The 12,935-nt window shown below is 36.5% G+C and overlaps 2 protein-coding genes across 2 annotated transcripts; one reads left to right on the top strand and one right to left on the bottom strand.

Annotated features, from left to right (window-relative positions):
- Positions 1 to 1,979: 1,979 nt before the first annotated feature.
- Positions 1,980 to 5,728, bottom strand: LOC120168225 (ER membrane protein complex subunit 3-like). The gene is made up of 8 exons (XM_039177020.1): positions 5,545 to 5,728; positions 5,340 to 5,433; positions 4,893 to 5,012; positions 4,746 to 4,794; positions 4,311 to 4,410; positions 4,114 to 4,175; positions 3,911 to 3,969; positions 1,980 to 2,330 (listed from the first exon to the last, which is right to left on the bottom strand). Exons 1-8 carry the CDS (start codon positions 5,694 to 5,696, stop codon positions 2,226 to 2,228), a joined length of 741 nt encoding a protein of 246 aa, XP_039032951.1. The 5' UTR covers positions 5,697 to 5,728; the 3' UTR covers positions 1,980 to 2,225.
- Positions 5,729 to 7,600: 1,872 nt separating this feature from the next.
- LOC120168157 (rho GDP-dissociation inhibitor 1-like) lies at positions 7,601 to 9,593 on the top strand. Its single transcript, XM_039176976.1, has 5 exons — positions 7,601 to 8,027; positions 8,130 to 8,196; positions 8,520 to 8,738; positions 8,837 to 8,961; positions 9,519 to 9,593. The coding sequence occupies exons 1-5, from the start codon at positions 7,758 to 7,760 to the stop codon at positions 9,591 to 9,593; spliced, it is 756 nt and encodes a 251-aa protein (XP_039032907.1). The 5' UTR covers positions 7,601 to 7,757.
- The last annotated feature ends 3,342 nt before the right edge of the window (positions 9,594 to 12,935 follow it).

Below are 12,935 nucleotides of genomic sequence, written 5' to 3'. Positions count from 1 at the left end.
AAAAAGATTCAAAGATCTCATGCTTCTGGGTAATCTTTATTAATTAATTCAGGTACGCTTCCGCAAATCTAGTATTTCTTATTCTTGATGGTTTGACATGATTAGATCTTGGTTTGTTTTCATATCTATTATGGTTTTGTTTTAACATAATTATCTATTTTATTGATGTTGTCTACCCTGAAATTTTATTTGTGCCCACTCTGGAACCTGAATTTTCTTCGGTTAATTACATGTTTAGCCAATCCAATTTAAATTTTTTTTATTGTTAATATATATATATATATATATATATATATATATTCTAATAAAATATTTATGGATCCGCAAAAGAAAGAATTGGACGAGACTAACAAAAATTGCATTTAGATCGTGCTTAGTTTCCACTTTCCTCCTCGCAAGTTACAGTTGCATGAAGAAGAAAAACTTGCATTATTTCCCACCTTCTTCATAGTTACAGTCACATGCAGGGAAAAAAGGAAAAAGAAAACCTTGCTTAATTTCCGTTCCTCCATTTTCACATGCAAAGAAGAAGAAGAAGAAGAAGAAAAACTTCCATTTCCACCTTCATTATATTCACATGCATCCCCCTCTAATTCAATGCTGGGTCTACCTGCTAGGACCACCATCATCTTCCACTTTATTATGCCAATATTAATAAAATTAGGTATTAACCAAAACAAATAGCCGTCAAAAATGATACTACCATATCTATTAACTCGCGTCATCTCATCTTGTATGTTCTTAGAGAACAGTGTATCAGTTATAGTTGACTTCATCAAACAAGTCTGTGTCATCAGCTAGTGTAGTCTCAATCAATCTATATTTGATTACGTGAATGATTAAATTTGGTTTACATTATTCAGTCGAATTATAGTCAGTCTAATTTTAATTATTTGAATGATGAATCAAGTTAGAGTTTTATAAATCACAATTTTATTTTTATATTAAAATATAGGATAGATAATATTTGTGATTTTTTTTTGTTTTCAATATTTACATGATTTATTATAATAATTGTTTAAAATTTTTGTATTAATTAAGTTAAAAGATAAAATTAATGTCCTTGTAAAGGATAGAAGACAATTCTTTCATAGTGCTTTGGACTTGAAATAAAGGAATCAACAGAATTATTTTTTTCTATTTTTCCTTTTAAGATATTCATCGGAATCACTTTAATATATAATAATTTTCAGACATAACTTGGACATTAGTAAAGCGCAAAGCAATTGAGCGGGCAAAGGAGGAGTCTAGGACGGCGGCACTCCCTCATTTATTTTGAAAATTTGCTGCTTTTCCTAATGGCTTTCACCCCTTCGGCCTTTCGCTTTCAGAAGATGAAATCCACTGTTGACAATGAGAAAGATGTATCTTTGCTTTCCCTCTGATTTACCACGCATGATCCTGTCATTGTAAAAAGCCATAAAACTACCATCCACCCAAATAAACATTTCTTCAGATCTCCACAAATGTTTAGTCTAAGTTGACCTTGAAGTTACGTACCGTTTACCACATTCTTCTGTATTAACTTCAAAATTTTGACAGTCATCAGATTTGATAATATTGTTTGTCTACCTTGTTTCAGGCTGTTTGTAATTTGATTGTTGAAGGTGGTTTCAAAATCTTTACCGTATTGTGCAAAACTACTTGGTACAAAATTTTTCCATGAGTCGGAGAACATGGTTTGGTTACCAGTTACTGATTTAATTATTAGTACCACCAAGGCTAACGCTACTCAATGAAATTGTTCGGTCTTTGTGTGGCCTCTGGGCTGATGCTTTCAGAAAGCCACGAGGAGTGGCCATCAACAGGACCGATGCTCAAACGTTACTGGCAGTGAAATGAAATTGCTTTTGCTTGCTGCAAAGAAATAACCGAGGCCTGCTAAAGATTTCTGCTGGCAATGAACTGAACATTTTTACCAGGTATGGGCCAACAAGATATTCATATTATGAAGTATAGAAAGTTTCGGATCACCGGTATAAAGTCAGCCGAATGCAACAATAATGATTTGGGTCTTAAAAGAATTCAGACAACATGATGACGATTATTAATTCTTTAGTTATAATCTCACAGGAAACGAAGTGGACAAAGGCATAAAAAATTATGGTGCAAATTTTTCCCGAGTCTAAGCCTAAATCATGGGTTCTAAAGGTATTTCATCTAATAGGAAAGCTTCACCTCAAACCAACCTCTTCTGACGGCTGTTTTATATGTTCCAAAGGTGTTCACATGGTGAGTTTTCTCAACACTGCTTCAGCTCGATGCTCAAACTTAGGGAGCGCCCACTCATGTTGGACAATGTCAAGACCATCTTTCTCAGCACCCAGACTCTAATAAGAATGATAATCAAAGGATTAGGTCGCAGGCAAAGTTAAGAAATAAAACAAAATCTTTTTTATTCTGGCTTTCTTTACAGGATGCTTTATAAATTTAAACCATATATCAACCAAATGAAGAAGGCAATGCCTCCCAAGCAGTATCTAGAAAACGAATCTTCATTTCTTAAATTTAAACCATATCAACCACAAAAACAGTTTGGTTCATTTTCATTGAACTAAAAGTTTCATGTAGTTATAATCATTTTCGCTATTGATTTGACCCCAAAGCAAAGCAAAATGGAAGGGGGACACAACCTGGTGATCTTGAGAAAAGCATTGGCTGAAATTCCTACCACAAAGATTCTAAACAGGTAAATATCAAAACCCCAAAATCATGGGCAATTACTAAAGTCGTGGAGAAAAAAGCTAAAGCTCTAGCCTAAAAAGTTGGGTCATTCACAATAATGCCTGAAAGAGAGAGACAGGCATGATTTTTTAATGAAGCAATAGAACATGGAAATGATGAAAAGCCTGACCCGCTTGCACATCAGCACAAACCTATATGAATCAGGCACCCAAGCAGCACAGAAATCAGAAGCACAAAAGATTGTGGCAGCACAATAGCAGGTAGCACACTGCTGGTGCAGTATTGGGCACATCATCATGGGAATGGAATGCCAAATTCCCTCTCTAAACAATTTTTCTAATTGACAAGAAAGTATTGCGGACAAGACCAAATCATAAACAAACTGGCCAGCCAACAGCAACAGCAATCATTTTTCCCTTGGCTAAAAAGCTTAACAGCCATGTCTCTCCCACATGTAAGGATGAATCTAATATATATTCCACAAGCCATTCTCCTAAGAGATATAAATAAAGAGCTCTTCGTAAATAAAAAAGATGGATATTGTAAATAGACAATTATGTTTAGCTTGTGGTATAACTTAATTGGTTGTAAAGGGGCATGTACAGATTCTTTACTTGCTCTTACTTGTAGCAGTTCACTGCTTAATTTTTGGATATAATACAAGCACAAAGCTTATCCACAATATATATATATATATATATATGGATACAATATCAAACATCTTCCCACCTCCAAGATCGTGGGGCAAACATTATACAAGTTACATGCTCAAGAAATGTAACATCAACAAAATGATTTGGGAATAAGTAGAGAACTTGTCATAACTCATAAGTGTATTTGTAAAAGGTAGCAAACCTTTGTTGCCTGTAGGACCAATCGAATTCTAAGCTCAAGGACTCTTTGGAAGACAAATTGTTCAAACTCTGAGGCTGAAACCTATAACTATTATTCTAAATTCCCTACTCAATAACTTTTAAGGCATCATCCTAAACTTATCTGCCAAAACAACCCTAAGAAACAAAGTATTGCAAAAGGATTTAAACTAGACTAAAACCCAAGTGTTACTAAAATAAAAATTCTAATTTGCTTACTATACATGCCACTTAAGGAAAATAATCTCCATTAAAGACATAAATAACAGGATTTTGACTAATATAAGACCATGTGAAACATCTAAGACTTCTTGAAGCTGTAACACTCAACATAAAACAGATTGAATTGATACCTTTGATGGATCAAAGCCAAATCCACTCATCTGCATCATACGCTGTGTATCATCGGTTGCTGCAAAAATAATAATGATAATAATAAATAAAACTACAACTTTTGTAGTGAAACCCACAAGAGATGATAAATCCAAGAGCCGAAGAAATTTCCGATTGCTATCTAATATAAAACATGATAGGAAGTTTGTTTTCCAATACTAACCATTTTCCTCTCCTAGAATCAGACTAAATAAACCCCTCAAACCAAACAAATTGAGGAAATACCTGGACATTAAAGAATTTGTTAATAATTGGTGTAATACTTAGTCAAAAAAATTTCTCAAAAACAGAAGAGCTCAGAAAGAAAAACCAATTAGGACATTTATGTAAAGCTTCTTGCATACAAAATAAGACCATTACCATGAGCGGCTACTAACGTAGCTCACATCAACTGTGCTAAGGTCAATTCCATTCTGTAACATTGATCTGAACCTTTGAGTCAATGGGAAGGGTATTTTGGCTGCAAACGAGAAAGCAAATAGAAGAGACAACCACATTACCATTTACCAACAGAACAACAGTATCAATAAATAAAAAGCTTAATACCACTACGTGTTCAGTTAAGTTAGACTTTGATTATGTTATGACACAACAAAAGATTATGTCCATCACCATGCAAAAAGAATGAAAATGGAACAGATCCAATCTAATAGGAAAAGAGTTAACATTGGCAAATTCCGTACATCAGATGCATTAAATCAATTTTGTAAATAGATCTGCAATTCAATCTCAAATGTAGCATGAAAGGGGAAATACTCAGAAATTTGGAATGAAATCAGTAATAAAGAGCCAAACCTGCAACAAACCCAGAGAAGAAGAAGTTGACCCAAGCAAAAGTGAGAGTCTGACAACAACAAGTTTTTAAAAAAAAGAGTCAGTTCTCTATCATGAGCAATTACACCAAAGCATACGGAAACCAAAAGTTCAAGCACCATAAAATACCTGAGGTATAATCATAGAGAGATTTTTCTTCATCATATCCATAGCCATGTTAGGGTCAGAGAACATTTGAGCTTGAGCGTTTTGAGCCTGCCCCTTGGGGACAAACAGTAATCCATTTTCCTACAAAATGCCACAAAATTACCTTTAGTTTATCCTTTTCTGAGAGGGAAGAACATACACTTGATGGATCATTTTCATCAATTTAAACTGATTTTAACGAAGCTTAATATTAGCGGATCTATAGTCTATCGACTAGTTGCAATCCCAACAAAATCATAATTTATCTACTGCTAATGTGCAATCTGGTAACAGCATAATAAGCTTCTGAACAAGAGAAGAAGAAATTTAAAGACAAATTTCGAAAAAAAAGAGGAATTACTAGTAAAAATAATGGTCATAGAAGATTTAAAAGAAGAAGAAGAAGAAGAAGAAGAAGAAAAAGCTAACCTCATTGCTGAAATAAACCCTACGTGAGCGAAAGGACTTGGGAGGGATAAAATTAGCAGCAGCTCGCAAATTCCGAGCCCGAACAATTACTTGCCTGGAAATAGAAAATCGGGAATCGATGAATCCGAGACATATTTATCTTTATCGAATTTTCTTTATATATGTATGTCTCTCTCTATATATAACAGAGCTGGGAGAGAAATACCCCTCTTTGACGATCTTAGGATCGGGAACTTGAGAGGAGCGCATGAGCTTAGAAACAAAGTAGCGGAGGATGCCAATGAGAACCATCACCACTGATAGAGGTATCAGCACCCAATCTCTGATCGCAGTATCCAGCACCAGATCTTCCGCCATCACAACTATTTGCTCCTCCGTCAAAAACAAGAGTTTGGCTATGTTTTCTCTCCTTTACATTGAATTGTTGTCATTTTAAGGGTAAAACAGGGAATAGTCATTAAAGTATTAATAAACTTTATTTAGTCACTTATGTTTGAAATGTTATATTGATCATTAATATTATCTAATTATCACAAAACTGTCACTTGAATATTAAGTTAGACCAGTTACGAAAGTTTTTATTTTCATGCGTGGATCAAACTTATATTTTGGGGTATTCATTTATGGACAACATCATATTACTCGAAGATTATCATACGAATGGCTTTCACTGGTTCAAGTAATTTGTTTCATCGTCTTTCAAGGTGTCTCCTCATCTATTATCGTTAGAACTACTGAACTAGAACTAGGACTAGTACCTGAGTCATGGTTGAGTTTAGGCTACTTACTATTGCTGTTATTTATGACCTGCTCGCCATTCTTAAAATGACGCGGACTACTGGTAGTGGAGGACGAGCTATATTAATGTCTTAACCAACTAGAATTTCATCTAGGGGAAGCATGGACTCAGACAGGAAACTGTTCTACCATTTACGCAGGTTAGTTGTGTTCTTGCATATATCTATAACGATGGTAGAACCCCCTCTATCGAAAAATGCAATGAGATTTAAACAGGGTTGAAACTTGTATACCTCCATATCAATGCAGGTGTTGAATGAATGAATGTTGGTTGTTGTACAAACAGAAAGAGATGGGAGCAATGTGCAGAAACCATTTGTTTTTCTCACGTCCAGAGTAGGTTTCTCAATCAACACAAACCAGCTCATCACTAATCAATATTCAATTATAAAATTCAGAGGAAAGCAGTTGAGACAGCAGGAGAGGGATTGCTCGCCTAAGATTTATTACGAATTCAAAAATGGGTATTTTCTGGAACAATGCATAATTGATCCCACTGTTATCCATGAATCAGAAAATATTAAGAATAACACCATGCAGACATTTATTTTCACGTTAGTCATGCATAATCCTTCCGATTAATCTCTGATTCATCAATCATTCCAGTAACAAGTTGAAATGCTGATATGAGATTACGACTTAACAATGGAAAGTACTGGAAAAGAACCATTCTCGAAGCGTGTCAAAATTTCCTCGAAATTCTCACCCCAGTCATAATTGTCATAGAAATTGGAAGTCTTAAAACTGTGTGAAGCGACTTTGACAACTGATCCAGAGGGTTGGCATTTGCAAGTACGACATTAAATTCAGGACCACCACTTGAGGCTCGAAGAGTTGATTCAGCGTACACAAAGTCTTAACACTTCAAACTAGGTCCGTGGTAAAATAAATAAAGGGTCAAGAGCAGTTAGCATAGGTTATATAGTCTACCAGAGAAAATAGAAGTACTGCGATTCTAATTAGTACATTTTACCCCCCTTTATTCCGATCAGTATATCTGTCTCTGAAAAAAGGTCAAAAATCCATATATTAAACAAAGGGTTTAGGCAATCTAGGCTCTACTGCTGTATCTCTCTTATCTCCAGCATTGTCCTGTTAAATAAGAGATTTTAATAATCGAAAAGCCGGTTCTTGAATCGTGATCTTCGTGGAAGCTAGTGCAGGAGTGACCTTCACGATCTCTCCACCTTTCTCTCGCTCTCTTTGTTTCGTTTCACGAATATACATATTTTCGAATGACCACACGACTTCCTTGAGTGTTTGAACTTTCCTTTGACGAACCCATCTTCCTCTTTTGCTACCCATTCCCTCTATTTTTTGTTTTTATTGGTGTCTTTTCTTGTTTGAAGGGTTACCCTATTCTTTTCTTCCTATTTGGTTTCTGTTTACCTTTCTGTGATTCTTAGACCCATTTTTTAATACCATTATTATAATTTTGTTTTGAATTGGAATTCCCCTCAACTCTTGTTGTTTTCTTCTGAGACTCTTCGTAGACCCTAGTGGCATTTTTTGGCTTGTATTTTCTGTTCTTTTGCGCTTTGGGCAACTATGTTAGTATTATATATTCTTGGTGAGTGAGTTTTGCCCCTTTTCTCTTTGTACCTGTTTGATGGGCTGTTGATGTCTATGGCGGTTGGTGAGGATCCAAGTTCCAAGAGCATGGGGTTTGACAAAGATGGGACTGTTGTTGACAGTGAAGCTTCAGAGACAAAAACAGCATCAAAGATGCCTGCTAACGGTGATAACGTTGAAGGACATCACCCTGGGTTCAGTAGAAAAGCCAGCCAGAGTTCTTTTTGTCCAACTGAAGATGAAGACGACGATGATGAAGAGAGGGAGATTGAGTTGGGCCCTAAGTGCACCCTCAAAGAACAACTCGAAAAGGATAAGGTTGGTTTGCTCCATCTCTTCCTTCATATTTCAGTTCCAGTTCTTTTTCCCCGCTTTTCCTTTAGCGCTGTTCTTTTATTTTCTTTGAATTTGAGGATTCAGGATGATGAGAGCTTAAGGAGGTGGAAGGAACAACTTCTTGGGACCGTGGATTTCGACTCCCTTGGAGGTTTGACTTCTCTTACTCTACATATCTATTCTTTGAAACTTGATGGTTTCTTTGACAGTTGATGAAGTTTATATGATGTATTTATAGAATGGAAACTGATCTTGAAGTGCAATAAATGATTTTAGCTAGCAAGTTCAAAAGTAGCATAGTCGGTACTCGGTAGAGCATAATTGCGCTATCTAGAGCATTAGTGTTGTCATTGGTCTCCTCAGTAGTTTCCATTCTCTGTTGCAAGCACTTAAAAATCTAAGGAGAAAGAAAAGAAGAAAGCTTGCCCCGTCTTTGTATACTCACATTTGCATGCATTGTTTATGATTGTATAGAAAAGGTGGAACCTGATGTTAAGATCCTGAGCCTTGCAATCATATCACCTGGTAGGCCAGATATGGTACTTCCAATTCCGGAGAACGGAAAGCCTAAAGGTCCGTGGTTTACCTTAAAAGAAGGTAGCAAATACACCCTGCAATTCACATTCCAAGTGAGCAACAATATTGTGTCCGGGATCAAGTACACTAATACGGTTTGGAAAACTGGTGTCAAGGGTAATTCCTTTTTCTCTCTGTGTAGTTCGTATGGAAGAATTATATTCTTTTATATAAACTTTAGGTTTGATGTTCTTCTCGATGAATTTGTTTACCAGTTGATAGCACGAAAGAGATGATTGGGACCTTCAGCCCCCAGGCAGAGCCTTACATCCATGAAATATCTGAAGAAACAACTCCATCTGGGATTTTTGGTAGAGGATTTTATTCAGCTAGAAGTAAGGTAAAATAAACAATAATCTTTTTTCCGTTATCAGTTAGACACCGTAATTGCACAAATGGATCTGGGCTAGTATAAATCTGGTTTGTCCATCGTCCATCTGTTTGGGCTAGTTTGAATCTGGTTTGTGTTGCTTTTATTATAACAAGGTTTTGACTTAATTTGCTATTGTTATTTGATTTCTTGTCAGATGGTGTCTCTCATATATGTATATATACACACACGAGGAAATCATTATTTTCAATCCAGTTTTCACCACCAGACAAAAACTCAATATTGATCTTTTCAGCATACAGACTTCCAGAGAAATATGACCCTTAACAATCGATTCAGATCTTGAACAATGCTACATCAATGATCCCCTATTGTCCAAGAATTAATACAGTAATAAAGATCCCATTAATAAGTTGTCTGGATCAATGTGAAACAGGATTTTGGGATTCAAATTTGGGTCATCTCATGTTGTAGACATGAAAACATAGTTGAAATTCTGTACAATTTTGATTTTTGAGCGCACGAGCCTGACTGAATGTTTCATTACTCTTTGTCTCTGTTTGCAGTTTGTCGACGACGATAGCAAGTGCTACTTGGAGATAAACTACAGTTTCGATATCCGTAAAGAGTGGCAATTGTAGACGACATGCGAATGAATCATTTACAGCTAAATCAGTTTGCTCGTGCCCATTATTTGTCAAATCACCTTTAGATGTAACCATAGTTAATTTACTGTTCGTGTTTGCTCCTGTGTGAGAATGAGACTAGGAATCATCTGTACAATGAAGAGAGTTGATCAAAAAGCGTTCTGCTTTACCTGAGTTGCAGTTAAGACATTAATTTCTTTAGGATGGATTAATAAAAAGTTGCGCTTTGCTTTCAATTTTCCTTCATGTGATGTGCCGCGCTAGTCTTGCATTATGTTAAGCTTTATGCAGCTTCCGTTTGGAGTAATTGGATATGTAATCGACAACGAATGGTGGAACTTGTAAAGGGGGTCGTTTCATAATTGCATGATGTAATCTTGTTTCCTTCACTGTTAAAGTTGAAAGTTGGCCAAAGCATAACACTAAAATTTGGTGGTGGAATTTTGCTAATATCTCCAGTTCTGAACAACCCATATCAATTTTTGCTAATATCTCCGGTTTTGAACTATCCACATTTAAAACAAGGAAATATTGACGAGCAAACCTCACTTCTTTGACAGAACTGCTTCTTAGTGAAAACAACTTTGCAGGTTGCCTACCACGTCTGTCAAGGTGCAAAGCCACAACTTTTTCGTTCAACAGTTTTATAGGTCGCGTCCCAAAGAGCTTATGGAACTGTACAAGCTCGTTTGAGTTCAACTCCATACAACCAGCTTTCAGGGTCTCTAGAACAGGACTTTGGAGTTTATCCGAATCTGAGTATTGTGAGTTAAGCCACAACAGATTGGAGGGATTGCTTTCAGCTAACTGAGGAGGATGCAGAAACCTGGAGCAATTAAAAGTTGCTGGTAATTCGATCAGTGGCCAAATACCTGAGGACTTTGGCATGCTGAATCGACTAGCTGTGCTCGATTTCTTCTAACCAACTTGTTGGAAAGATGCCAAAAGAGTTGGGCAGATTAACGTCTTTGTACCTCCTCAATTTGAGCAATAACCATTTAGCAGATGAGGTGCCACTTGAAATTGGAAAGATCTCAAGTCTTGAGGATCTAGATCTTTCAGAAAACAAGCTAGACAGGCCAACTTGGTGAATGCTCAAAGCTACGTAATTTGTGCTGGAAGAAGAACTACTTCAGGGGACCTATCTCATTTGCTCACACGGCTTATACTTCCAAAGGTAGCAAAGTGGACCATGTTGGAACAGATAAGCATCTCACACACAATCAATCCCCTCTTATTCGGTATGATGATCGGCTATCATAGATTGACTTCTCATACAATGACTTGGAGGACCCGTTCCAAACAGTGATTCTTTTGCCATGCTTCCCCATTAGCGTTCTCCAACAACAAAAACCTATGCGGCAAATTTGAAGGTTTGAGCCCTGAAGTAACACATCAGTGGGGACAAAAACCTATAAAATGAATCAGAGTTCCAACAAGTATGGTGCGTCTTATCAGGGATGGTACTTTAGAATAAAATAGCGTAAAAACTCTAATTGATTGAGAAGAATAAAAACTCTTTAGAATAATCTCACAAAATTGCAAAGGAAGAACTCTTAAGAAAGCTTTCAAATGCTTATAATTAAGCTTTGATTGTTGGATGATAAAACTCAAATACAAGTAGGGTATTTATAGGTTACAAGAAACAATCTAAACCACTCACTAAAATAAGCACTAAATAATCTAAACCATTGAAATTAAAACATGAGAAAAATACTTAATTTTCACCTAACTAAATTGATGTAAGCAATGACATCAAAACTAAATTGATGTAAGCAATGACATCAAATTAATTTAGGTGTGAACTTATTTAGGCTAATATTGAATTTTCAACACCCCCCTCAATGTTAGCCTCCATTCTTTGAATCACGCCATGCTGATGACGGAAATGTTTAAACTTTCCAACACTCAAGCTTTTTGTAAACAAGTCAGCAATTTGCTCATCTGTCTTGATTTGCCTCATCTCAATCTCTTCTTGCAAAACTTTTTCCCTAACAAAGTGGTATGTACTTCCACATGTTTAGTTCTTGCATGAAAGACAGGATTCTCCGCCAGCCGAATTGCGATTGGTTGTCACAATACAACGAAATTGCATAATCTACTGGTTGATGTAGATTATTCATCAACTGTATCAACCATGTACTCTCTTGAGCTTCCATTGTTGCTGCTCGATACTCAGCTTCAGTGGTTGACAATGATACAGTTGGTTGTCTTTGCTACACCAAGAAATTGTTCCGAAGTCAAGCTTAAACACATATCCAGTTGTGATCCTGTCATGATCTCCTGCATAATCAGCATCACAATAACCAACTAACTTGCAGTCTTCACCTTTCTTGTACAAAAGACCATAGTCATTTGTATTTCACATATCTCAGTATTCGTCGAACTGCTTCCAAATGAGGCTTTTTGGATTTTGCATATACCGACTCATCACACAACTGCATAAGAAATGTCAGGTCGGGTCAAGGTTAAGTAGACTAGACTACCTACCAATTGTCGATACATTGTTGCATCTTCCAAATCTTTTCCTTCATGTGCACACATTTTGATATTTGGTTCCATTGGCATTGAAGTGACTTGCATTCGAGCACTCCAAACCTCTTCAACAAATCTTTAGCATATTTCGTGACATAAAATATTCCTCATGTATGCGATCAACCTCTAGACCAAAGAAGTGTTTAAGTTGTCCAAGTTTTCATCTGGAAACGAACTGATAAATTCTCCTTCGTCTGAAGAATTTCTGCTCATCATCACGGTTATGATAAGTCATCACGTATACTAGCACGATAGCTAGCTTACCTTCATTGGCTTTGACAAACAAGCGAATCTGCAGGTGTTATGAATAACCACTTTTGTTAGAAATTCAACAATCTTACCATACCACGCCCTAGGTGTTTGTTTCAATCCGTAGAGTGTTTTTCGCATCTTACACACATATCATGATGATCTTGACTCTGAAAACCCATTGGTTGGGTCATGTAGATCTCTCGATCTAGTTCTCATGAAGAAAAGCATTTCATATCCATCTGCCACAAGATCCAGTCTTTGTTGGCTGCAAGTGCAAGTAAGACTCGTACGGTTGTAAGTTTCGCCACTGGACTAAATGTTTCATAGTCTAGTCCATACTATTGAGAGAAACCACGAGCTATCAATCGCGCGCTTTGTACTCATTGACCCATCTGGACGGCGCTTTATCTTGTAAACCCATTTGCAAGATATGGGTTCACATCTTTATCTTTGGTACAATATCCCAAGTTTGATTTTGCTGAAGTGCATCGATCTCTCTTTCATAGTTGTCATCCACTCAGAACTCTTCGATGCTTCTTCGAACGTCTC

Source organism: Hibiscus syriacus, unplaced genomic scaffold (assembly GCF_006381635.1).
Source record: "Hibiscus syriacus cultivar Baekdansim isolate YM2019G1 unplaced genomic scaffold, ASM638163v2 tig00111715_pilon, whole genome shotgun sequence".
Lineage (NCBI taxonomy): Eukaryota > Viridiplantae > Streptophyta > Magnoliopsida > Malvales > Malvaceae > Hibiscus > Hibiscus syriacus.
This window is presented reverse-complemented; position numbering and strand designations above follow the sequence as displayed.

Coding starts and splice junctions, on each gene's coding strand:
- LOC120168157 (XM_039176976.1), top strand. CDS start 7,758: ATGTCTATGGCGGTTGGTGAGGATCCAAGTTCCAAGAGCATGGGGTTT. Junction 8,028..8,129: donor AACAACTCGAAAAGGATAAG/GTTGGTTTGCTC, acceptor TTGAGGATTCAG/GATGATGAGAGCTTAAGGAG. Junction 8,197..8,519: donor GGATTTCGACTCCCTTGGAG/GTTTGACTTCTC, acceptor ATGATTGTATAG/AAAAGGTGGAACCTGATGTT.
- LOC120168225 (XM_039177020.1), bottom strand. CDS start 5,696: ATGGCGGAAGATCTGGTGCTGGATACTGCGATCAGAGATTGGGTGCTG. Junction 5,434..5,544: donor CCTAAGATCGTCAAAGAGGG/GTATTTCTCTCC, acceptor TTCTATTTCCAG/GCAAGTAATTGTTCGGGCTC. Junction 4,795..4,892: donor TCTCTATGATTATACCTCAG/GTATTTTATGGT, acceptor TGTTGTTGTCAG/ACTCTCACTTTTGCTTGGGT.